Raw genomic sequence first — 27494 nt, 5'->3', positions numbered from 1 at the left:
CTCTTAAGTTCATAATTCCTAGATGCATCATCTAGAACTATGCATGAAATAATGTTACCAATTGTAGGCAGTGCATAATCTTTCATAGCCATTCGCCTTTTAGCTCCTACTTCTCCTTATGGGTTTGCCATGATATCAACTTCTTCTTTTGATTCTTTTTCAATCTCCTGAGTTGATGAATCACTTGATATAGTTTCTCTTCTTCGCATACAAAACAAAAGAAAATTTCAGATTAAAAAAAAATTAAAAATAAAATTTATAAATAAAACAAAAACACATAAATAAAATAAATTACAAAACACAAAACATAGAAACAAAACAAAAACATAGAAACAAAATAAATCACAAAACACAAAGCAAACTAACAAACGCAAGACACTTTTGATGATCAATCAATATAATAAATTTGGACACAGTTCCCCGGCAATAACGCTAAAAACTTGATATATCTTTTTTAGTACTCGCAAGTGCATGAACCGTTCCTATAGTAAGGGTAAGTTCACCACGTGGTCGATCTCTCAAGGAACTATGAGGCCACTTATTATAAAGACTAATTATCAACACAAAACAATAAAAGTAAATCTAAACACTCTAAATCAGTATGTTGAGAGGGTAACATTTATAAAATAAAGTAATTAAACAATAAATAAATATGCAATGTAAATGCAAATGCTTATGATCTAAAACTACATGCTAAAAATAGTATTTAATCTAGCCAATTACTTAGTAATCTCATTGTTTTACTTTAAGTCTAGATCTAATGAATGAGATGATGATGTGCCTTTTTCCCTAAGTCACTCAAGCTAATGATGCAACCTAGGTTTCGTATACCAACATAGATTAAAGTAAAGATGATGTTTCTAATACTTTTAAACCTAAAGAGTTTCATAACAATTACTAAATTAATATGATGGTTAACTAACAATAATAACTGCAACTAATAAAGATATGAAGGTAAAGAAATTATTCATTAAATAAATAAATAACAAGATTCATACAAAAGTAAAAAAACTAAACTAAACACTTATGAAAACTAGCCTAACATATTTAACCGAATGATCATAGTATTAAATAGAAAGACAAAAATTAAGAAAGTAAAAACTCCCTCTAGATCAAGAATTTCTTTAAGTAGAAAGAAAATTGATCCTCACTCTCCAAAATGACTAAAATATCCATCGGGTCTTATAATTAACAGTCCATGCGTATTAATCTTGGACCTTGACACGAATATGTCCCATTAAACTTTTTTTAGCTCCATATTTTCCTCTTTTTGCTAATATTCCTGAAAATAGACAATTAAGTTTAAGTGAGGTAAAAACACATATTTTCACTATTTTATATATAAAAATATATCATTAAAGCTTTAAAATACCCTTAAATATCTATATATATCACTAAAGCATAAATTTAAAATAATAGCTATTTATTATGAATTATAAAAAAATAATTATATGAAATTAATTCAAAATAAAATATGATTAATGAATTTTTTAAAAAATAATTTTTTTTAAATAAATTTAAAAATTAAATTAATATTAACTGAATAAAAAAATTCTATAATTAACATAATATAATTAACAACTGACTGAAATTAAATCAATTATCAGTTATTAATTTTTAAATTTTAATATAATTATTTAATAAAAAAAACAATCAAATACCCTCATAATCATTTCTGCAGGCCTATACTTCTATCGGCTAGTTCTAAGCCAATTCTAGGTCGAAGCTGGCCCGTGTCCAGGTGTATATACGGTCACTTATTTGAGTGCATTATACGAGCCATTTATTGATTTGAGAGGGTCAGTGTTTGTATCCTCCAGTTATAATTTGAGTAACATTAAAATGAAACTAAATAAAAGAAACTAAAGAGGGAAGAAATCACTATTTAAAAGAAAAGAGAAAGTAAAAAGAAAAAAGGAAAGAAAAGAAAAGAAAAGAAAAGAAAAGAAAGGAAAAGAAAAAGAAAATTAAAGGGCCTACAGGAGAGAAGGATGCCAGTATTGACATTGCCTAAAGGCGAAGGCCTTGCATTGCGCGTGCAGATTCGCTGAAATAGTTACAAATTAAATACTATAACTATTGCTACTTTTACTCTCTTTTCTTCTTCTCCTTCTTCTTCTTCTTCACTCGCTCCCGTCTCCATGGACTCACTCTAGTCTTCTTCACTATCCACAAAATGGTTTATTAAATAAAATAATATAACAAAATGGCTGCTTGATACCCTCTTTACTCAAGTCAACAATTTGTTTTCCTGTACAAGAAGTAAAGCAGGAGTAGGAGGGGGAGGGAGATAACACATTTCTTTTAAATCAATTGGTCCGATCCGGCTCTCAATGCTCAATACTTCCAATAATATTCCCGATGGACCACCTATCGCCTGTGGCTCTGACCGATTCTGGTGGATAGTGGCGGCTCTGCAGTCCAAAACAACAGCTGTAGCCGTCACTACTCCCTTGGCCCGAATCAGCAGCTGTACTAATCGTTTTTATTGCCTTTCGTAAGTTAAGAAGAAAACCCAATTCTTGGGTTTTCTTTTGTTTTGGTGTTTGTAATAGTAGTGAAAGATTAGGAATATTTACTGAAAGAATTATTGAAGTAAATGAAAGCTCTAAGGCGAAGTCATACTTCTTCCTCGTCATCAAATTCATCTTCTCCATCATCGGCATCGTCCGGGTCCTCTTCATGGGTTCATTTGCGTTCTGTTCTTTTAATTGTTAATTCTTCGTCTCCAGCTTCTTGTTCCGATTCTCATCGGTGAGTCCTTCTCTTTCTTTCTTTCTTATTTTTATGCTTTTCGATTTTTTATTTTATTTTATTCTTACTTTTCGTTTTCAGATCTGATCTGTCATGTTTGATTTTAATTTATGGGATATTTTATTAAGTTGCGATTTTTTGATTTCTAATGTAATATGGCAAAAGATGTAGCTTTCGATCATATAAATCATGTTTGGTACTTGTGGGTAAACGTTCCAACTCAGTAACTTAATGAAAAGCTTGCTTTTTTGGTAACATTGCAGTGGTTTTTATAAGTTCACATCTTGCAAATTTTGAAACAAAGTCTAATTTCTTACAGAAGTATGGACAAACTAATGCTACTTGCCGGTGCCTTTCCATAAATGGTAGCTTGTTCTTGATTGTTTTCCTTTTGTTTGTTTTGTTTTTTCATTAAAATTCGCAGTTCAACTTATGCTTGTTTAGTAGCTCATGCTGTGTTTTATAGTTACTGACTTCTTGGTTCTTAGGAACACTGATGTAATGCTCTTTCTTTCAGGGGCCATCTTAAATCACCATGGTCTCGTAGGAAAAGAAAACATGTCCTTACTCCTCGACAATGGAGAAGTTTGTTTACACCAGAAGGAAAACTCCGTGACCGTGGAGTTAAGTTTTTGAAGAAAGTTCGAAGCGGAGTGAGTATAGTTTTTGACTATGTTTGCTATGCCATTATTATGTGAATATTTATCTTTTATGTTTCTCATGTAGGGTGTAGACCCAAGTATTAGAGCAGAAGTTTGGCCCTTCCTACTTGGAGTGTAAGCATGTTTTTCACCTTCTTTATTCTTAGAGATTATGCATTGTTGTTGTTGTGCTGCTGCATGTCATATTTCAAATGATAGACAATTCTGAATACCATGAATTAGGGTTTAATTGCTTGTTATTATGTGCTTGCCCTTTGAAGCAGTACTTTATTTGTTGGTTTTTCCTCATCTAGCTTAATTATATTGAGTGTCATTTATGATTGTAAGATTTCTACTTTTTGTAAAATGGCTTCTGGATTTTCCCCCTTGATCTACATTCAGGTTCCAACCTGAAACAATTGGGTTACAAATGCTGTCTCTTTTTTTTTATTTTTTTGTCTTTGATACATCATCATGTCATCCATATCAGTCAATTAGTTGCACTTGTTTCCTGAGAAACTTTAACACTAACACTATGTTTGGGAGAGGGAAAAAGTCAGAGAGAAAAGAAGATAAGAACAGAAATTGATTTTCATTTAGTTTAGGGAAGAGGTATGGATATTCCATTAATAAAGATTAAAAGTACATTTTGATATATAAAAGATAAAAATAAATATCAAACATCAAGAACTACATATAAAGAAATTTACTCTTAACAATCATCAATCGTGTTAACAAAGCAGTAGATTGCAATTTTGCGAGTAGTGCGCTCCACTTGTAGGCACTAAGTCACATATCGACTTCAGAAGTATCTTTTGACAAGCCTGATTGTTTGAAATGTTGAACCAAGTCTCTTTATTCTCTTCATCACTCCTATAGAGAGAAGTCAACAACCACATCACGACTTCTATAGAAGGAGAACTCAACATCCTCATAGTGGAGAACAGTAAAACTCCTCAAAAAACACACTACTATTTATTTATTAAAACTAAATAATATAAAATAAGAAGAAAAAGGGACCACCGCCATCTCAAAGTGATCAGTGGTGGGCTAGAAGATGAAATTTTAATGAAAAATAAGAAAATGAGAGAGAAAGGGAAGAGGCGGCTAGGAAATTTATTTCTTATGTTTGGAATCGAGGTAAAAAATGATTTGAGAAAATGAAATAAAAGATTCTCTCTATTAGCAATCTTTCCAATTTCAACTGGAAATGGAGAAAGGAAGGAAAAGTATACAAATAGGGTGAAATTACTCATCTTCCTTTGTGTATTTTGAATTCAAACTTTTCTTGCAAAAGGTGATTGGAAAAAATAGTAAATTTGGATATAGCTTTTCTCATCCCATATGTTAGCTTCCCAAACAATGAAGAAGTTTACTTTTCTTCCATCCAAACATGAAGTGAAAAAAATAAATGAAGAACTTTTCCATATTTTTTCTCTGCTTGTTTTCTTTCCTCTTTCCTACTTGTGTTCCCAAACAGAATGCATCTCTTTTAGAACTTCATACTGGATACTGCCAGTCCATCCATGCTATCACATTTTCCTTCAAGAATGCTAATATGACGTTTTCCCCCATTTCCTTCCCTTTTAACAGCTATGACTTGAACAGCTCCAAAGAAGAAAGAGATGCTATAAGAACCCAGAAAAGGTACTTCTGGCGAACTCATCCTAAAAGTTAACATTGTATCTTAAGCTGTTTTTAATCTTAGATAAGTTGATTGCGATTTTTTTATTCCTAATTGCTATCTCTTGTTTCTTCTTGTTTGGCCTTGACTCTTATTCTTTTGTATAAATCTGTTGATACAGAAAGGAATATGAAAAACTCCGCAGACAGTGCCGACGACTTCTCAGACGCAGCACTGGGAGCTTTAAGCTGGATAAAAGTGGTGAATCAAGCAACAATGAGGAGAGCAGAAGTCAAGTTCGAGACACCGACTCTTCTAGTTCTGAAGATGTAGTTAGTGCCCGGGAATCCCTTTCCAGTGAGGAGAAGTGTCCAGATCTTGAGTACTCTGATGATCCCTCTATTGAACTACTGGAAGGCGATGATAGTTCAAGACAACAATTGACAAACACTGATGCTTCAGCACTAAACACTGAGTCATCTGACTCGGACTCCTCCGAAGACCCTGAAGCCATTCAGGCTTCCTCCTCTTCAGAAGGCAGGGAGAAGAATGATCCTGATGTTCCTTACAAAGAGTTTATTTCTCCATCTAGGGCTGGTCTCCACTCAAATTGGCATGCCAGTGAGAATTTTGCCACATGGCAGCGGATCATCCGTGTTGATGCAGTGCGTGCCAATTCCGAATGGATACCTTACTCCCCATCGCAGGCTTCAGTATCAGATGATAGAGCACGCTGTTCTGCAGAGGCTGTTGGGTTAAAGGACTACGATCACCTGGAACCTTGCAGAATTTTCCATGCTGCTCGATTAGTTGCTATTCTTGAAGCCTATGCGCTTTATGATCCTGAAATTGGCTATTGTCAGGGCATGAGTGATCTACTTTCTCCTATTATTACTGTTATTACAGAGGATCATGAAGCTTTCTGGTGTTTTGTGGGTTTCATGAAGAAGGCTCGCCACAATTTTCGGCTCGATGAAGTTGGAATTAGAAGACAATTGAATATTGTTTCAAAGATTATTAAATCCAAAGACTCGCATCTCTTCAGGCACTTGGAGAAGCTCCAGGCCGAGGATTGCTTTTTTGTGTATAGGATGGTGGTGGTGCTGTTTAGGAGGGAGCTGACATTTGAACAGACTATTTGTCTCTGGGAGGTGATGTGGGCAGATCAGGCAGCCATAAGGGCTGGCATTGGCAAGTCAGCATGGAGCAGGATAAGGCAGCGAGCACCGCCAACAGATGATTTATTGCTTTATGCTATTGCAGCTTCAGTATTGCAGAAGAAGAAATTAATAATAGAGAAATACAACAGCATGGATGAAATTTTAAGAGACTGCAACAGCATGGGTGGGCAACTTAATGTATGGAAGCTCCTAGATGATGCACATGACTTGGTGGTTACCCTACACGACAAGGTAGAGGCATCCTTCTAATCGTTTTTGAGTATGTCCACTAACTTATGTTCTTCAATCGTTTTTTCTTCCTTGGGGTGTTTCAAGCATCATCCTTCCGCTCGCATTAAAACAAGCACCCCAGAGGACATTTATCCTCTGTTATGCTGGTAATGGCTTAAATGATACAGTACAAGTATTTAGAATTGTCTGCATCTTTGTTCTTCCACTCTTTGGAGTACAGCACAGAGTCTCTGTATTCACAAGCAACTCATATTAAACTGGTAGGGCCTTTATCGACAAGCAGTGTATCATACTGGATGAAGAATATTATGATTTCAACAATATATTTACAAAATTTTTCCCCCCAGCCTGTCTTTCAAAAATGGAATCTGTGTGTAACAGGCGGATGGTAGAAGCTATTCAAGAAAAGCAAAATAAGGTGCTTGTAGCTTCTCCTGGCAGCTGAACAAGATTTGTCTTTAATAATTATAGTGCTAAAATAGTGTAGCAAATGGTAACACTATGTCTTCTGGAACAGGTTGCTTTCCAGTTAATATTTCATGCTGTTCTTTCCCTTGGTTTCTCATAATTTAGAAAATGTAAAAGTAGGAAAATAAAGTCTTATTTAACACATGCTAAGTTTAATTGTCACATGCATTTAAAGAACTGAAAGGTTGTGTATGGAAAGTCTCCAAATGTAATTCATTTTTTATGAACTTTTTCTTAATTCTTATATTTAGAAAGTTTATAATTGCTAAATTTAATTCTTTTAATTTTCCTCTGAAAAGGTAATTTAAAGAAAGAAACCTATGCTAAATGTAATAAGATTTTGGAAAAAATCAGATTTACTAAAATGGCTTTATTGATTATTTAGTTAATTAAGTTGATTATATATTTATCAATTAATTTTATTAATAATGAACAATACTAATAATTAATTAAATAGAATTTTAATTCTAGAAATTCAATTCTATTAATATTTTAATATTAATTATAAAATATAATTTATCTTAGTTTTATAATTTATTTCAATATACAAAGGTCTTTGACGGGCTTGTTTTACATTATTCATAACTATATTATGATATTCAAACACGGGCTTGTTTTACATTTTTAATAAACAATATTATGATATTCAAACTAATTACATATTTATAAATTAATATATCGTTTATTCAAACATTATTATACATTGTATAATACTAAGATAAAAATAATTAGTGTTTGTATGCTTTTATAGATATATTTAATATTAACTAATTGTTTATTCAAACTAAAAAATAGAATAATTATTAAATTTAGAATTATAATTTTTAAATTAAATTACTCTATCTAAATTCTTATAATAATAATTAATATAAAATTAAAGGGATGGACAGATTTATTGAAAGTATTTTATAATTGTTTACTTAATTAGAATACCAACTAACTTTATCAAAAAATATATTAATTAGTAATTTATTAAATATAAATCTAATGTTAAAATCTAACTCTATTAGTTTTCAATATTGGTTATAAAATAGTTTTACAATTCATATCATTAATACTATTTTTTATATTAATTAAAAACATATGCAATAATAATACCATATTGACTTATTAAATGGATTGTGAGGAACAAAATCTAAAAAGTTTTATGGTTTAATTTTTATTTTCTCTCAATAATAATAATAATAATAATAATAATAATAATGTTTTAAACACTAATAGTATTGATTTCAAATTTGAATGTAATAAGTAGTTTATTTAACTATATCAATAAGTAAAAAGTTCAATTAGTAAAATTCATGTGGAATGTATGTCGAAAAATAATAGTTTAATAACGTTAATAATAAAGATTTTAATACAATAATAGTTATGATAATAAATTTTGAATATCTATATGTATATATATCAGCAGGCAGGCTGCACTCTAGGCGGCGGCTAGGAGGGATCACTAGACCAGCAGCCATACTAAGAATTCATGTGTAATGATGGTGATTCCACACCAGGCTCAATAAAAAATTGAATGTGGAAAGGGGATCCTAAACTAAAAAGGAGTCCATGACCCTTTTTTAGAGCGTATAAGGATAGGTTGAATTCAAAACTTTTCTCTCAAAGTGTACCCATTACAAAAAAATTGACGTCACTTTATTTGGGACACATGTGGATAGCCGCCCCGCGTGGCTAAAAGTAAGCCAAAAGAGCTCAAACTCTTTTCTTTCTTTTTTTTGAGTTCCATTGAGAGAGTCTTATAAAAGACGCCACTCTACGAGGGAAGTCCTCGAGTTGAGTCCTTGCGAGTTCATCCCAAACAAAGCGAACCCCTTCTGGGTCTTGGTCGAGAAGATGTAGATAAAATGCTAATAGCCTGATGTCAGCTTCTATGGCATAAGTTTTAAAGAAGAGAGCTATCAACGATTATTTAATAATAATAAATATTTCATAAGAAAATCCAATTCTTTTTTAATCTCAAAGGTATTGATGAAATTATGAACAGTCATTTCCATCTTTTTCTTCCGAAAGAAAAATCCCAAAAAATCCTCTAGTACTTCACTTTATCGATCGCTTTGAGAACGTGGGGAGGGAAGAACCAGCACGGCCGAGGATTTGCTACATTGTGCTACTCAATTAGAAGGGTATCGTGAGTGAGCTTAATTTAATACTTTGGCTCTTTACGAAGCCTTGTTGGTATGTATCTATCAGAGGATTGTAAAGGAAGTCGCGGGGGCTCCTCTTTATAAACTGGACGGCAGTAGTAAATTGTTCCCAGGGCTCGAGTTACTGTTGTATGTCTCATTCACGCCAATTCGGCTATCTTCGATCAAGGTCTTTTTATTATCCATGAGATTTTTTTATTACAGTCTTTACCTTTAGCTTTAGTGGACTCTTTTGAATGGCGAGTAGTGTTGGTTAGTTTAGGCAATCCGACCTCTTCCTCCAGTAAAGTGTAGACCGAAATTGATCTACTTCCTTCTATCTATGAGATTGTTAGAGCGGATGGATTCGCCAAGTGTAGACCCGCACGGCCTGAAAGAGCGTATGTGACTCTAGTGAAGGAAAAGGATAGTCACATGTTCGAATATGAAGGAAGCACCTCTTTCGCATATATATATATATATATATATATATATATATATATATATATTCTTTTGAGTGATAACAAGTCAAATAATTAATATTCACGTGCAAAGAACATAGATAAAAAAACTAGTAATATATAAAAGCATGAAGAGATAATTTTTGGATCTAGATATTTAGAGAATTACGGAAAATCCGATGATGAAAGTTACTGCCTTTTTCAAGTCTTAGAAGATTGAGAATGGACGAATCCAAGTTAGGGTTGAGAATAATTGAACCAAAATTACTTTTCTAGAATCAATTTGGACACAATTGAAGGAAAAAATTAAATTTGAGGGGCGAAATGATAGGTTTTACAAAGTTCAGGGACTAAATCTTCAAGATTTTTAGAACTTTTATGCCCTTGAAGCCAATCGGCTCTACGTATAGCCGAATCGGCTCTGTGCAAAGCTGGTCAGCACTACACAATGTCGATTGGCTATTTTTTAAAATTTGACGCCGTTTCACATGTATCTTTGACCTAAAATGCAAAATTTGGTAAAAAAAAAGGAGGTTCCTAGAAGATATTTGTGATGATTATTAGAACTTTAAATATATTTAATGATAATTATTGGATTTTATTAAATTTTAAATAGATATTCATTTAATTAAATATTTGCTAAAATCAAGGGATTTTATTAATTATTTTTATTTATCTAATGAAATTAGGATTTCTTAAAACCCTACCTCTATGAATACATCATTAAGTCCTAAATCTAGGGGAGATACATGTATTATAGGCTATTGTTATTGAAAATACTAAAAACCTACGTTCGATTAAGCAGAGAGCTTTTTGTGATAATTGGAGAGCAAATTCACTAAGAAAAAACCCTAGATTAGGAAACCTTTTGGTGGAACAACAGAAGATTTTCTAAACTCAAGCGGCACTTGATTCCCAACTGATCCTTGATTCAACAACCTCATCATCTCTAGAGACTCACAGATCAGCAAACTATTGTGACAACCTAAGATCTTCCTTTAAGATGAATATATATAGAGACTTCCCTCTGGATTTGATTTAGGGACTTCACCCATTTTCTCAAGACTCTGGATGATGGGCTCTTTCGCTGCTGATTGTCTAAATCTTTTTAGATATTTTTTGCTCCGAAAAGCAAAAGCTGTAATTTGCACTCAGGATCTTCTATTTTGAGAAGTAAGATTTTCATTTCAGGGTCTTTTGCTTCGAGAAGTAAATTAATTTTTCATTTCAGGAAATAGGCTTGTGATCTTCCACTTTGGGAAGTGAATTGATGACATCTTGCTTCAGGATGTATGTTTACTCTCTTCTTCAAGAAATAAATTGTGAACTTCCGCTTTGAGGAATAAATTTGAGTGTAGATTGAACATTTTCTTTCTTTTAAACTTTTTTTTTAATTTTCTATTACAAGTTAGTGATATATATAAGTATATAGAGGTTGCAATAAGCAAATATATATGACTTGCAAGTGATGTATGGCATGTAATGCATTCCTAAAAAGCATCCTTTCGTTTGGACAGAAGCACTCAGATGCTTATTAGCAGACGATCAAAGTTTTGACCAGTTAGTTATTTATCTTTGGTCATGGGGCATGGAGTCTGATGGTTTAGAGAAAGAGACGTCGGCGTTGTAATTGATTCATATCAGAGACTTGAAAGTCATGATGACAACATAAATTATAGATCTAGAAATAACTCAAGCATGCAATGACTGAATCATTTTGCCTTGGGTTATACTAAAACTTGTGTAATAATAGTTGTGTTTTTCTACAATCTCATATAGATAGCAACCAAATATTTTATTTTATTTTTATACCTTATTGTTACTTAAGCCAACTTTTCAAGTTTTTAACTTAGTAGGATTCTTTTTTCTTTGCCCTAATTTTTGCCTAAGCCACCTTTTCAAGTTTTCAACTTAGTAGATTTCTTTTTGCTTTAAGTTTTGCTTAAGCCACCCTTTTAAGTTTTTGACCTAGCAGGCTTTTCTCTTTTCTTTATTTCTTTCCCCTTTTTAGATTTCGTTATATGCCAAAAGTGAACTAGAGTACTCGCAGTCCCTTTTGTCAAGCTTACAGATGATTCTATTGACTTTCAAGACTTCCCTTGAGACAAGATTTCTAAAATCAAAGTTAAAAAGGCTCTCGCCTACCGACCATCGAGTGTGATGTTAACTGATGGAGACTTGAGTGCTACCAATTCTTGAAATTTCCTGCAAGAAATACAAGAGAGCTAAAGAAAATGATCTTGTTTCTATTTAGATCTCATATATTTCACTTTATGTTTTGTTCCTTCCTTTTGGTAGTGCATAAGACAATAAAGACTTACGAGTAAATTTGAAAAGAATTCTAAACAAATTGTTTTCATTTAATAAAGGCATAAATGGGTACATTTTCTATTTCACATAATATCACTCTTGTTATCAACTAGTCTATTCAAATTTTCTAGTCAAACATTTTCTCACTTTATTTTCTTAACTTTTGCCTGACTAGCCTATAAGATTTTCTAATCAGCAAGAAACTTTTCCTCTCTTTTCTTTTTTGTTTTTCTTCTTTTCTTCTTTCTTTCTTCGAAGATAGTATTTGAAATGGTCTAAATTGACTTGTGAACTTATTACTCCCGAGATTTGAACTCCTTTCAGTACCTTTAAACATAATTATTTTTTCTTTTTTTGATATAGGATTTTTCAACATGGTCTAAATTTCTCATTTGAGTCAAATGTAATGGGCCTTGCATATTTCAAGACTAGAGTGTCAATCTTTAATCTCTTATATCTTGAAGGGATATTTGCTTCAAGGTTGTTAGGTGATAAGGGATAAACTCAACCTTTTGCTTTACCTCTAGTATGGTGAAAAATCCCACTACTTTTGAATTCAATCTTGCGTATAAAATACTATCTCATGTTTTTTTTTTCTCTCTTACTTTTGTCTCTTTTTTTCTCTTCAAGAGTTACATTATGTGTAATAGAAATGTACCTATGATTATCATTTATGCCCATATTAAATAAACCAATTCAAATAGAATTAATATCAAATATGCTCATGTAATAATAATTGAAATGCAAAATACCATTAAGATAAACGTTAAGCAAAATTAAAGTTATATCATTGATCTTAGAAGTAAGATCATGTAATTTAAAATAAATCAACAACTGAATCTTGTGAAGCTTTATCATCTTCAGATGGTAGGTTTTCAATCTTTGTATCTTCATAGTTTTATATGTACCCTCTAGCTCTAGCATTTTCAATTTTCTCTACTTGTAAGCCATCATCATACAAGCCCACAAAGGTCTTGGGATTCACCATCTGCAACCTTTGACTTAAGATGAGAGAATATTTTGAACTACCATTCGAACTTCATCATTTTTAGAAGACTTGTTCTTCATTAAAACTGCTTTGTTCCTCCATTTAGGTAAGAAATTAGAAAAGGATTTATTGGGCTTTTGCTTTGTCAACTCCAAATCTCTTATAAAGACTTCTAGGTGATTATTGTAGTATATTGCTGCATAAAAGCATCACAAAGTTTTCTCCAATCAGATTTGATGGGCCTTTCTAACCTATGGTACCAGTTTACAATTAGCCTTTCTAATGAAAGGACAAACAACTTAATAATTTGGGTCCTAACTAAATGAGTAGTGCCCATAAAAGCATATTGCTACAAGTGCGCCTTTGGATCAATTCCATTGAACTTCTGCATTCCAGGCATGTGAAATTTGGGAGGTAATTTGTCTTCTCCAGTCAAGACTAGTCATCAAAATTATAGGTTGAATCTAAACCTTAATCTTTCAATATATCTTGCATCTTATCTAAATTCCAAAGGTGCTCACCATGTGCTATCTTCTTTTCCACATCATGAGTAGCAACAATAGTAGTTGTAGGGCTAGTAATAGTTCTTTGGATAGTTTGTTTTCCAAAAATCTCAGTCAAAGCTTTATGGAGTTCTTCTCAGATCATAGTCCTTAGGTCAACTGTAATTATTTTTGGGCCATCTTTATCTTACTCTGAATTGCTACTTGGGCTTTTTGGGCTCTTGTTGAGTTTTCCTATAATACCCTTCTTGTCTTAAACTAAGGATAATAATCTAAAATGGCTTCAAAATAAGGAGTTATTATGATGCATGATATGTTTGATGCATGATATGCATATGATGTAAAAGTTATAAATCAAGCAAACAAAGCAAGTTTAAATTGGACAATCATTCTTTCCAACCTTATTTCTCCCACACATGGTTCATGGTGAGTATCTTTTCCTAAGATTTTTTGTATGGGCTTTATTACCAACAGGGGATAGTAAAAACCGACGTGCATGCGAATAACTCTTAAAGCAGTAAACAAACAAGGTGGTATTTTCCAATATAAGGGCAAACCCTGCATGTTATGGGTTGAGGAATTCCAAGATATGGGCTTCAAACCCTTATAAGGGAAAATACTCAAGTAATAAGCAAGTGGGTACCTAATGGAGATTTATATGTCATTACCATAGGATGAGTCTTAAGTAAAGAAAAAGGCTCCCACAACAAATACCCTTCCTTTGCTCATTTCCCCACTCAAGGGTCCATGCAATAAAGGAAATTTACTTGATTATGAGTGATGGTTAACTAGTGTCGTAACTCCAAAGTTTCAATGAAACTAAAGAATTATTAGCCAATGCCATCGGAGCTATAGGGACCAATGTGCTTAATCTGTGAAAATGGTGTATTGATGCAAGAATAGACTATTAAGTGATAAAATAAAAGGTAAGAATATACTGGAATCAGTTTCTCTTATCCCTAATGGAATCGCCATTGTGGACAATGATTTTGGACGTGCACCCAAGTGTCTTTAGTGACCATAAAACTGCAAACTTTTTTCAACCTAATTAGGAACACACTAACCAATCACTAAAATTAGTGCAGAGAAAGAGAGTTGCCACTTGGATAAATTACCAAGAGACCTTTTTTAAATTTATAGCATAACTATATTCCTTAAGGAAGCATGGCCACATCCAGATATGATTCGAAAATCAAATTCCTTAATTATGTATTTCCACCTTTAATTTTATTAGTTAATAGTTTATTCCATATAAATGCAATATAATATTTTCTACACATAAGCAATACAACATGGCATGGGTCTACCTAATTCTAGCCTAATTTTATTAAATCTAGCTCAATCTTACCTGTTATTACTTTAATTGACTACTCATATTTCATACTATAAGCCCACTTAGTCTAGTCTAATTTCATTAATTAAGTCTAAGCTTACCATTCCTTAACCTAGTTGGGCTACTTTTTGCATTTCAGAGTCTGTTTTTAACTCTTAGTCTAGATGAGTCATATTATTATTAAATATGGCAAAGCCTATCTAAGTCTAATTAAATCTTATGATTAAGCCCAAGTTACCATTTCTTTAGCTTTATGGACTACTCATTATATGCCAAAATATGATTTTAAGCCAATGTCTAATGTGGGTTGATTTTAATTGGAAATCACACATCAATCAGATATTATCCACTATTTGTAGAGTACAAAAATAAAGAAATAAAAGCAAAAAGAAAGCAAATATAATAATAAAATTACATTCCTCCTAGAACTACTAACTAAAAATAAATGAAAACTGGCTAAAACGGGCAATCTAGGGGCTGAACAGCCGATCAGCTATACATAAAGTCAATTAGCTGTAGAGTTTAGCTGGTCAGCTGTATGGCATTCTAGGCGGTAGATTTCAATATTTTTTCGATTTTCATCATTTTTAAGCTCCAGAAACATAAACATGCATAAAAAAGTCAAAACAATTAGCAAAAATGTTATAGCAGGAAACAAGTAAAACAGAAGGAGTAAATCCTAACATGTGAGAACAAATAGACAATGATTTAACCAAATAGAAATAGAATAAAATCTAATCATTTATCATCATGCCAAAACAACTAATACACATATGAGTATCAATAATAAGCAAACTAATAGATCCTAAACATACTGATGACTAAAAATACAGATTGGCTAAATAGGCAAATCTACCAAATAGTAAATGTAAATAAGGAGACTTAACTTAAAACATAATAGAACGAAAATTTTCATTAAAAAAAGCATATATGAATATCAATAAATCTCAATCAGGACAAAATCCAATTAAAAATCTTAAACACGTCAATCTAATTGATTCTCATGAAAATTAACATATTTAAAATCGTAATCATGTGAAAATCATCAAAATGATACTCATATGGTCAGTATCATGGCAAATCTAAATCTAATCAGATGAGCTATATATCAAATCTAAATCTAGCATGTAAGAGCCTAATCTTGAAAATCTAACAAATACAATCAAGTTAATAAATTAAAAAATGAAGTAGTAATCATAAAAGAAAAAATAAAGCATATTGAGATGATTGATAGAGGAACCCTCAGTTTATCACCATATTGTGCAGTATCTTGAGTCTTAAAAGGAGGAGTAGGAGTCAATTTAGAATAAGGGTAGGAATTCATAGTGTTTGGTGTTTCTCTAAAACTTATAGTACCCACTTTTTGTTTTGCCAAAAACTTACCGGTCGTTTTGTACTTAATTTGTAACCCTTTGGTTTAGGATTTCTTTTTCTATTTATATAGAAGAGAAGATTGAAAAAACCTAGAGACCGGGATAATATCATCCCTTTAATTATCGTTAATTTCTAAGAATTAAAGACAATTAAAGAATTTATCAAAATCTTGTTCTAACGATAAATATAGATTTTTAAAAGTAATTTGAGATAATTATTGATAAATATCTATTTAATTATAAAAAATAATAAAAACTAGATAATTATCAATAATATTCTTTTAGAAAGTTGATTTTGACAATTATAGGTGTTTAAAATCGATAAAACAACGAAAATGATCAAAAAATTGAGTTTTGAGTCAACTGACACTGTGCAGAACATACCAGCTCTGTGTACGGCCGATCGGCTATATATAGAGCCAATTGGCTCTGAAGGTTGACAGACTCATGAAACTTTATAATTTAGCCCATGGATTTGGTCATTTGACTAATTTTGACCCAAAGCTGATTATTCTAGTCAATTTAATCCAATTTGGATGTTTCTAATTTTGAAAAGTAAGATTTTGGTTCGATTACTTTTAACCCTAATTGAGACTTCGATTTTTTTCAATCCGTGGGATTCAGGAGAAACAAAGATTTTTATCATTAGATTTTCTATAATTCTCTTAATATCTAGATTCGAAAAGAGAGTGTTTATAATTATATATTTACCAAATATTATATATAAGGTTGATTGTCTATGAGATTCTATACAAAATCATTCATTGAATATTAAATAGAATATAATAAGCTTTATATGCTTAATATGTCTAATTTAAGATATAATTATGAAAATATTATTATATAGAATGAAATGAAATTTTATACATACATATAATATAATTTTCTGATGTTTATTTGAAAAGTGGAATTTCCAACAGACAATTTAAACAATAAGTCAGAACTTCTTTCATATCATTTTTTAGTATTTGTTAAAATTTTTCTAAAGAAAAAAAAATAAAAAATTATAAAACCTACTCTTCATGATTTTTTAAGGTGTGAAAATACATATTTTTTTATTTAAAAAAATAGTTATTTCCTTTTAAAATAATTATATTTTATATTCTTAAAAAAATGAGAGAATGAAAACTAAAACGACAAAAAACTTATGCCAATACCAAATGACCTAATATTTTATGTCGGCTTTTATATTTTATAATTTTAAATGTGAATGTTACTTAATTTGATTTTTATAATGCATCAATTATTTATTTTCTTCAATCTAGTTATAGTTTTATACTTGTGAAAATTGAATAAAAATTAATGATTGTTATTACTTTCTTAAAACAATTAAATACTGAAAACCGGTAAGAAAGGTACCTCTTATTAAATTTCTTTTTTCTTTTATTATTATTGTTATTATTATTAGATCTAATAAATAATTAATTTTTAAATTTTATATTTTCTAATAATTTTATTCAATTATTTAAAATTTTAAAATAAATATCCATACTTCCAATTTATTTTTAAAAATAAAATTTCGACAATAGTTTTTAAAATTTTATCATGAAAAACATAGCGTGGTAAGTCAATTCTGTTTATTAAAAAAAAAAATAGCAAGTCAATAAAAATTTTCCAATATTTAAATATAAGATATGTAAAAAAATGCATATATGTACGATCTGTAACGGTTATATTATTAAGTTTGGATAAAATATTTTTGTTGATTAATAATAATTATTTTTTTGTAAATAAAATTGACTTACCACATTATCTTTTTTACCACGCAATTCTAAAGATTGGTATTGAAAAATAATTTTTAAAAAATTGAAAGTATAAATATTTATTTTAGAGTTTTAAGATAATTAGATAAAATTTATTAAAAATTGTTAAGCTAATACTTAATTGTTAATTAAGCTTTATTATTATTACTTTCTTCACTCTCATGGTCTCACTTGCATCCTGCGGTCTTTACTCTCTTGAATAATAACAAAGAATTGTCTTCTTTCCTTCGTCGGAGAGAAAGTAATAAAAAATCTTACAAGGAATCAAACCCTAATAACAACATCACGCGTTCATCTCTCTTTCTCTCTCACGTCAATCCATTTCATATTCCTTTTCCTTTATATATACCAACAGAAACCACATGCGATTCCGTTCGGATCCATTATTCAATGTTTAACACCGGCGGCAACAACAACCCAAATGGAAGCCCTCTTTCTGGCGGCTTTGGGGGAGGTTTCTGGTGGGCTGTTGCTGCTCCACAGTCCAGAACTGCAGTTGCCGTCACGGCCTTGGCCGGAATTGCCGTGTTCGCCGCTATATTCTACACGACCAGCAGGTAATCGAGGCGAAACCTGTAACGAGGGTAACTAGAGGTTTTGTTGATTTAATGGCACTGGATAAAAGATTTAGCTCTTCGGTATTTTATTTCTTTTGATAAAAGTGACATAATGGATGGGTTTATCTTATTTTCAACGCATCATACTGTTTTAGGACTTATAGATTAATAGGCATGATTTTGCTTCAATTACACACAATTTAACCATGCAAATATTCTTTTTTTTTTTCTTTCCCATTTTGTTCTACGGAAAAGAATGGCAGTTGCTAGTTGCTACTAGCTGTGCCCTTACTTAAAATGATATTTTGTTCTTGCTATATTTTTAATTTAATTTTTTCTTTGCAAATCTACTTATGGTTGTGTACTAGTTCAAAAGAAGTGGATTCTTGATTCTTAAAGAATACTAATCCTATAATTGTTGTTTCATTTCAGAGGCCATCTTAAATCACCGTGGTCCGGTAGGAAAAGAAAACATACACTTTCTTCTGAGCAATGGAAAAGTATGTTTACACCAGATGGGAAACTCATTGATGGTGGAGCAAGTTTTTTGAAAAAAGTTCGGAGCGGAGTGAGTAATGATAGTCCCTGTTCTTGTTTTTTCTTTTTTTTTTTTGCTACAGCAATGGGAACATTTATCTTTAATGTTTCTCATGTAGGGTGTAGATCCAAGTATTAGAGCAGAAGTTTGGCCTTTCCTCCTTGGAGTGTAAGCATGTTATAACCTTGTCTTGGTCTAATTGGTATTTGTGTTATTGTTGTGATTGTTGCTGCTATTTTAATTACAGACTTTGTCTCTCAACTCAACTATCACCATCTTTGAAGGGTTCTTTTTGTCCGTAATATTCGGAAGAATTCTAATTGATTTCCTCCTCGAAATCCAGATGCCGGGTCCAATTTTGCTTAGTAGTTTGTTCTGGCATTCAGAATTTGTATACTATAAGCTAATTTTCCTCATTCATCTCAATTATGTAATGTGTAATGTTATTTTTGATAGTATGGATTCTGCTTTCTACCACCTATCTGTTCTTTATATATATTATTTGTAGTTGGGTTTTTATAAGTGAAAGAATTGGGTTGGTATGCAATTTTATATTTGTTTAGTTCCACCATCTTGGTATTATATCCTGCAGTTAATTGCAGTTTTTGCTTTGTTGAATCTTAAGTGTTGATCTCTTTGGGCACTTCATGCTGGATAATAATGGTTCATACAGTAACTTTTTTCCTTGGACAATGTTAACACAATGACTGATCTCTTCTTCTCTCCATTTTAATAGCTATGACTTGAACAGCTCCAAAGAAGAAAGAGATAATATAAGAAGCCAGAAAAGGTATTTTTCCAAGCTCATTCTAAGAAATCAAGTTCTTCTTTTAAATATGTTGTAAATCTAACATTTAGTTGATTGTCAGCCCTAAATGTAGTCTTTTGTTTCTACAATTTTGGCTTTTATTCTCATGGTTTCCCTATTTGACAATCTGTATCTACAGGAAGGAATATGAGAAGCTCCGCAGACAGTGTTCACAGCTACTCAAATCTAGCAATGAGAGCCTTAAGTTGAATGACAGTGGTGAAAAAAGCAACGGGGACAGCAAAAGTCTTGTTCAAGAAACATGTGCTTCTGGCTATGATGATGTTAGTGCCAAGGAATCTCTTTCCAGTGAGAATAAGAGTGAAGATGTTGAGCATTCTCATAATCCCTCAAGTACACTGTTGGAAGGTGATGATAATTCAGGGCAACAAGTGACAAGCTCTGGTGCCTCTGCACCAAATACTCAGTCATCTGATTCAGACTCTGAAGTCATCAATTCAGCATCCTCTTCAGAAGGCAGGGAAGAAAATGACCCTGGTGTGCCTTCCAAAGAGGATATTTCTCGCTCAACCAATCTCCAATCAAACCGACATGCCACTGAAAATTTCATCACGTGGCAGCGGATTATTCGTGTTGATGCAGTGCGTGCTAATTCAGAATGGATACCTTACTCTCCTTCTCAGGCTTCAGTATCAAAGGATGGAGCATACCGTTCTGCAGAAACTGTCGGATTAAAGGACTATGATCACCTAGAACCCTGCAGGATTTTCCATGCTGCCCGCTTAGTTGCTATTCTTGAAGCCTATGCACTCTATGACCCTGAAATTGGCTACTGCCAGGGCATGAGTGATTTACTTTCTCCAATTATTGCTGTCATGACAGAGGATCATGAGGCTTTCTGGTGCTTTGTGGGTTTCATGAAGAAAGCTCGCCATAATTTTAGGCTAGATGAGGTGGGAATCCGAAGGCAATTGAATATTGTGTCCAAGATTATCAAATGCAAAGACTCACGCCTCTACAGCCACTTAGAGAAACTCCAGGCTGAGGATTGCTTTTTCGTTTATAGGATGGTGGTGGTGCTGTTTAGGAGGGAGTTGACTTTTGAACAGACAATTTGTCTCTGGGAGGTGATGTGGGCTGATCAGGCAGCCATAAGAGCTAGAATTGGCAAGTCTGCATGGAGCAGAATTAGAGAGCTTGCACCACCAACAGATGATTTGTTGCTTTATGCTATTGCAGCTTCAGTATTGCAGAGGAGGAAACTGATTATACAAAAGTATTACAGCATGGATGAGATTTTAAGAGAGTGCAATAGTATGGCCGGGCAACTCGATGTATGGAAGCTCTTAGATGATGCACATGACTTGGTGGTCAACCTGCATGGAAAGATAGAGTCTTCTTTTTGATGGCAGCTTTTCGAGCATGTCTACCTATTTATGTGCTAAATCCTTTTTGTTCCAAGGAGAATTTAAGTCTCCTCATGCCTTGCTTGAAACAAGCACTCAAAGAGGCTATTCATTGTCAGTTAAGCTGCATGGTGCTTAAGGTGCTAAAATCATATGCTTAACTGATTGCCCATTTCTGAAACAACTTCACTACCATAGCAATGTTAAACAGTAGGAAGAAATGAGGAACGCCATACTGCAACAATTTGCTCCTTGAATTCTTCTTCCCAACCATGAAGGTCATTAGTAATAATTTGTGTAAATTAGCACTGGTGGAGATTATTCAACCGTAGCAGGATTACGCTGACATTTAGTTCCTTGATCGCTGAAATAAATGTGATGTATAATTAGTTCTAAATTATTTTGCAGCAATGCTATGTTTTCTTGAATTTCCAGTAAATGTATCATGCTCTGGAACTGCGGGCAGGCAGGCTTATTGCAGCCCATTTTCAGTCAACAGAACATAATAACATCTTACTAAGAGGACTCTTTTATAAGCATCAGTTGAACATTCTGAATCTTGTTTTACCATGGCTTGCAAATGCAGCACAATGGTTAACATTTTAGCATGAAGGGAACTGAGAAATTATTCTAAAAAACTTGTGATAAAAGGCCACAGTAGTGAATTGTAGTAGAAGCCACATCAAGAGAAGCCAGAAAAGAAAATAAGAAAGCCAGTTATCATCCAACAAAATGAAATGTAAACGCGTTTATAATCCAACAGAGGCAAACAATGTCCTATCACCAATAATACTACAGCTTCTTTGAAATGAACTCCTTGATATTATGGTCCCTAGGGAACTATGAATATTGTGACAGTATTGCAGGTAAATTTAGAGAAAAAAGAAAAAAGGAAGAAAGTTTGGAAATTTAAAGAGTGCAAACACAGTTTTCCCTTAAAATAGAGTACTGGGCAAAGCCTACTCTTTCTTGGTGTAGTGTCGGACTGCGAAGGCTAAGCCTAAGATCAACAGTGGCACAAGAAACTGCAAGATCTTTATTAGAAACTCTGAACTCTTGTCTTGATTGTAGTTGGCTTGTGGTTTAGGAATGTGGGTGCGTCTTAGCGGAATAGTGGCTGAATCTATTTCACCAATGTAGTATTTTTCCATCATATCTCTGGCCGAGTCACTATGACCCACATCTTCAAAATCATTTGTTGCGTCTTTCCCTGCAAAATTCCAAAGAAAGCCTCATGTGCAATCTCAAAAATCATATATCGTTTGGTTAATTAAAGAACAACTATACCAACATAAGCTACAACTACAAACATAAAATTACCAGTCGATGACAGTAAAACATCATCTCCTCCAGGATGATCATCCATGAATGGGGTGACATCGTAAACCTGAACATGAAGCTCAAAACTTTAATCAACTATATACTATTCAAGCATTCACATGTGACAAAATCAAAGACGGGCAAAAACTGATGTTAAAGAATATTACTTATAAATGCATTACTAACATTTATACCTTATGGGAGAGAAACATGAATTGTACTGTATGCAACAAGATGTTCTAAACCATCACATCAAAACAAAACTACAAGGCATGCAGATAAGTTTCAAAAATGAACTGGGATGTCGAGAAAAAAAAGTTTCAAACACCAATTTTCCATCATTATTTATGTGTTCCTATGGTGTAACTATCATGACGCATAAGTCAAATTATAATTTAAATGCCTACCCATCATTTACGCATACATAACTTCATATGAAAAAACTGAGCAAGGGTTTTCATCTATTCATAATCAAAAGTGACACCCAAGGGATCATTAAATATAGAATGAATGTACAAGATGTTTCATCATTCCTTTATTTTAGCATATGACAACTTTAATTATTATTATTTTTAGCTGCAAACATATTATCCCTTTTAAGAATAATTCAAGCTCAAAACTTCATATGCCAATTGAATTTAAACCCATGATCAGTTTCTACAGCATGTGACAAGCAGTGATATCAAGAAAACTACAATCAAACACAAAGATCCCAATCACGATAGTCCAGCTAAAATGTAATCCTATAATACATGTTCCTGTGAAATTCTCTCAAATTCAATCTAGAAATATTCATATCTTCTGATCTTATGTAAAAGAAAAGAAAACAAAAACAGACCTTGCCAGAGATAACAAGCCAGCAATCCTTGAGTTTGTTGTGTTTAGCCACCTCTTCGAAGTTTAATATCTTTGGATCTGAAGCCATCTATTTCCCCTTAAGACTAATCACAAACACATCAATCACTTAGAACCCAATTCAAACAAAAAAAAGCAACTAACAATAAGAATTGTACAAAAAGATTTAAAGGATCTAAAGTTACCAATCACAAAAACCCACAAACACAGAGCCACAAGAAAAAGAAAGAAAATGGCAATAGCATTGATTTATAAGAAAGAAACGGCAAATTGAACAAAATCAAGAATATAAAACAGATACCTCTAACTCTGTCCCTCTCTCTCCCTCTCTCTCTCTCTCTCTCTGCCTTGCCTTGTTTTTGTCAAAACTGATACTGGTACCGGGGCTGCTTTTATTTACCAAAATCTTAATTAGGTAGTGTTATTAAGACCATGACATTTACGATTTTGTCCTGAAGTAGACAACTGATTAATGGTAGTTTGGTCAATGAGATTACCTATGTGTACTTATTATTGTCAGTTTTTGAGGAAATACAAGGGGGCCAGGACGAAGCCGAATCTCCCTATTTTATTTATTTTATAATTTTGTGCCTTTTCCTCCACAGAAATTATATAATATATAAACTTATATATAATATTCAGATATTTCTGCGTCTAAAAATATATTGTAGTCAAAGAAAAACTAATAGTACTTTCAGTTATCTATTAAAATTAAGATTATTTTTTTGGATTGTAAATATATGAAAATGACTTTAAAATAATATATAAATACTTTTAGGCTGAAGTATAAGTTAAAATATAGAATTTTAGAGAAATTTAATTATTTTAATTTTTTTTTATAAATAGATACAAATTTAAGTACATGTTTACAATTTTAGTATTTAAAATATTTTTTATTCAGTTAAGTATTTAAACTGATTAAAAATATTTAATATAATGTTTGTGGTTGGTTTTATGAAATAAAATTTTATGTGCCTTATTCATGATTTAATGTTATTCTTTTAAATAATTTTGTATTCTCTTTTATTGATAATATTTTTTACTTTTTATTTTTTAAGAAATCAAAAGGAAAAATATAAAATATATTTTAATTTATCCAAATTAAAAATTAAAAATTAATTTTTTATTTTTAATGCATTCACATGAAGAAAAAAATAATATATATTTTTCACCTAAAATAATAAGTGAGATAGAGAAAAGAGACAAGTATATAAAGTTTCTTTTCTTTCTTTAGAGATAGCAGCTTTTAAAAATAAAAAAAGGAATAGATTTATTTTTTTATAAAATAGAAATATAAAAATAAATAAAAAAGCTAATCCAACATCTTTTCCCTTTTAATGCTTAAAAATGATATTATAAAAAAGATAAATAGAAAAAGATAATAACAAAAAAAAGAAAGAAATATTATAAATAACGAAAAATAAAAAATATTTAAGTGATTTTATATATAAAAATTATTACTTTTGCTTGCCTTTGAAGGGTTGAATTTGTAAATGAAGAAATATAATCTAACTATTAGGTATTTCACTAATATTTTCTCAATTTTTAATAGAGTTTTAGAGTTTAGGAGCTCACTCCTAATTTAGTGTCTTAGCTCACACCTAACCTTACAAACTTATGTTTTATAGCTAAGAAGAATCACACAATGTTTACAACACGAAGGTGAAAAATTGAAGTGCAATAACTTGGCTTAGAATGAGGTTTTGATCAATCATAAATATATTGAAGAGGTATTTATAGCTCCAAACCATTAAAGAGATGTTATTTTAAGATTTTGGCCAAATATTTTTTTTCTAGCCCTTGCTAATGCTTTAATTATACTGTCAGGGCCTTGTTGCAATCGCTACACACTAATAGCGCTTGTACTAGGTGAATTGTGGTTATACAGGATAAATTGCTCAGTTAGTACCAAATTTTTGGACAATACATCAAATTGATACCAAGACTTTAATTTGAATCAAAATGGTACAAAAACTACAAGAAAGTATATCAATTTAGGTCATATATCCAATTTTCGGCAAAGGATGCTGACGTGGCAATCTGAGAAGGTATATTACATTTGATTCTCCCCTTAGCGTGTACCACGTCAATTAAAACAGCTTACTAAGCCAGTGGGTCTCATTCCCTTACTTCCTCCAAATTAAATCCTAATTTTCCCAAATCGAACTTTCCTATTGAAGCTAAAGCAGCGTTGCACAACTGTTACCCTCAATCTCTCCTTCTCACCTCATCTTTTCTTTGATAAATTGAATATATGTCCTTGAACTTACTTATTATCGATCGTTACTTGTGATTTGAATTGCACATTGTTGACAAGGTATCATACCATGTCTCTTAAATGGAGGTAAAAGGAAGAAAGCGAAAAGCAATCTATGTACTGTAAGTCATATAGCTTGCATTTTATATAGCAGTTTAGCTTCGGTTAAAGTAAAGTATTGGTAACTTGCATTTTGTTCTTCTGTTTTATATGTTGCATGTTGATGGTTTTGTTTGGTTTTTGGTAACTTCCAAATGATATTCTTCTGTTCTGTGTTTTCTTTTGGTGTTTAGTATTTTGAAACCCTTTTTCTATAACAGTTTAGCTTCTGTTAAAGTATTGGTAACTTGCACTTTGTTCTTCTATTCTGTATGTTACATGTTGATGGTTTTGTTTGATTTTTGGTAACTTGCAAAGGATGTTCTTCTGTTTTGTGTTTTCTTCTGTTTTGTATGTTTGATGAATCTTTGGTATTGTGGTTGTAGGCTTCAAGTTGTGATTTTTTTCATATAGCATGATGAGTAGGAGAATGAGAGGATTGTAATGTTGTTGACAGAGTTGAGGCGACTGAATTCAAGCTTAGAGAAACTTGGATTGTTTGTTCTAGAGTTAAAGTTGGTAGGGTTCAATCAAAGGAGCTGAAGAAGGAAAGTATTATACTGAAAGCCAAGTTGAAGATAACGACAGAGGAGTTAGCAAAAGTTAAAGGCAGGAGGAATTTTTACAAGATTGGATTGTTTGTTGTAGCTGGTATTTTATTTTGTAAGCCATTTGTGTATATGACTTGAATTGTTAGTGTTGGTGTTGGTATTTTATTTTGTAGGACCTTTTGTTGGTTAGGTGGTGATAACTACTCTTTGACAGTTCTAGTGTAGTAGAACTACAATGATGTATTTCTTATTAAATCAATGAAAGAAACTGCTATTTCTATTTATATGTCTATTATTTCTTCAAAGACACAATTTAGTGGTGTTGTAAAACTGTTAACTATTGGACTTTAAGTAACTACAAAATAGTAATTTGTATTAAGTGTGGAACACAAAAATATAACAATATAAATAAATGATTTTGTGGTCTTGTTCAAAATACAGTATTTACACTGAGCACAATAAACAACCATGTGAAAATTTGTCCTAGAGGACCACAAAAGCACCTTTGGTCCTAAAAGCAATAAAACAAGTCACACCAACAACCATGTAAGTAAAACTTCCAGAGTATTAAATACATAAAGTATAGTTTTACACACATAAACAATGATAAGACCAAGCTAAGGCTTGCTCTTATCTCCAAGACTTGCAGGCGTCCAAGGCTTCTTCTTGTTTGAGGTTGCAGTCTCAACCTTTCCTTTCCCTTTAGCCTTATGAATTGTTGCTTGCACCTTATCTTTTCCCTTTCCCAAACTTTCACTTAGAGTAAGTGATGTGTGCTACTTGTGTTAGCTACAATCTAAGGCAGTGTACCTATCGATGCAGTCTAGCACTAATAGCGAGTATCAAGGTTGTATTCCTCGGGAAAGTGAAAGCCCAGAGTTACTCCTTTGTTCTTTGTTATATTAACCTAAAATGAATGATGAATAATTTCTAAACTAACTAATAGCTACAAGCTAAGTTCTAAGGGAGATGCAAGAGTAATTGATAACTAAAATAACCAAGGCAAGAGAGCAAACCCAAAGGGAACCTAAACTAGTTGGCAATTAAATAAAAGATAAAGGATTTGTGAGTCTAATTATGCTACCCGTGGACGAATTCTTAACCGAATTCGTTTTCTCTCTCGAGATAACCGAATTCCTAAATCTAATAACCTAAAGTTGGAATCTCTTCCTACCGATTGATTCTTAAATTAGCATTAAGCTTTAATCCGCATCTATTAAGCTTTGTTAATTCTTAATCCGGCTAGTTAATTATCCTTATCTCTAAGCGATTATTAACCAGTTCTTGCTATTCAAAATTCTAATTGCCAAATGGACTTCTCAATCACACAAAGCAATCTAAACGCACAATTCACAACGTCTCATGAATAATGCATTATCTTAT

The 27494-nt window shown here is 32.1% G+C and overlaps 3 protein-coding genes across 4 annotated transcripts; 2 read left to right on the top strand and 1 right to left on the bottom strand.

The window, feature by feature from the left end:
* The first annotated feature begins 1889 nt into the window (after nucleotides 1-1889).
* Nucleotides 1890-6984, top strand: LOC8258035 (rab GTPase-activating protein 22). Its single transcript, XM_002518172.4, has 5 exons — nucleotides 1890-2754; nucleotides 3272-3407; nucleotides 3481-3530; nucleotides 4989-5042; nucleotides 5201-6984. The coding sequence occupies exons 1-5, from the start codon at nucleotides 2600-2602 to the stop codon at nucleotides 6447-6449; spliced, it is 1644 nt and encodes a 547-aa protein (XP_002518218.2). The 5' UTR covers nucleotides 1890-2599; the 3' UTR covers nucleotides 6450-6984.
* Nucleotides 6985-17920: 10936 nt separating this feature from the next.
* LOC8258029 (rab GTPase-activating protein 22) lies at nucleotides 17921-21579 on the top strand. The gene is made up of 5 exons (XM_002518173.4): nucleotides 17921-18316; nucleotides 18749-18884; nucleotides 18973-19022; nucleotides 19591-19644; nucleotides 19802-21579. Exons 1-5 carry the CDS (start codon nucleotides 18150-18152, stop codon nucleotides 21027-21029), a joined length of 1635 nt encoding a protein of 544 aa, XP_002518219.2. The 5' UTR covers nucleotides 17921-18149; the 3' UTR covers nucleotides 21030-21579.
* A 167-nt stretch (nucleotides 21580-21746) lies between these two features.
* On the bottom strand, nucleotides 21747-23665 carry LOC8258030 (cytochrome b5). 2 transcript variants are annotated; one of them, XM_002518174.4, is made up of 4 exons: nucleotides 23506-23665; nucleotides 23188-23290; nucleotides 22350-22416; nucleotides 21747-22239 (listed from the first exon to the last, which is right to left on the bottom strand). In XM_002518174.4, exons 2-4 carry the CDS (start codon nucleotides 23272-23274, stop codon nucleotides 21989-21991), a joined length of 405 nt encoding a protein of 134 aa, XP_002518220.1. In that variant the 5' UTR covers nucleotides 23275-23290; nucleotides 23506-23665; the 3' UTR covers nucleotides 21747-21988. The 2 variants fall into 2 exon arrangements, with proteins under 2 accessions (XP_002518220.1, XP_048230309.1); XM_048374352.1 differs by lacking the exon at nucleotides 23506-23665 and adding an exon at nucleotides 23390-23409.
* Between the last annotated feature and the right edge of the window lie 3829 nt (nucleotides 23666-27494).

This window comes from Ricinus communis, chromosome 1 (genome assembly GCF_019578655.1).
Source record: "Ricinus communis isolate WT05 ecotype wild-type chromosome 1, ASM1957865v1, whole genome shotgun sequence".
Classification (NCBI taxonomy): Eukaryota; Viridiplantae; Streptophyta; class Magnoliopsida; order Malpighiales; family Euphorbiaceae; genus Ricinus; species Ricinus communis.
This window is presented reverse-complemented; position numbering and strand designations above follow the sequence as displayed.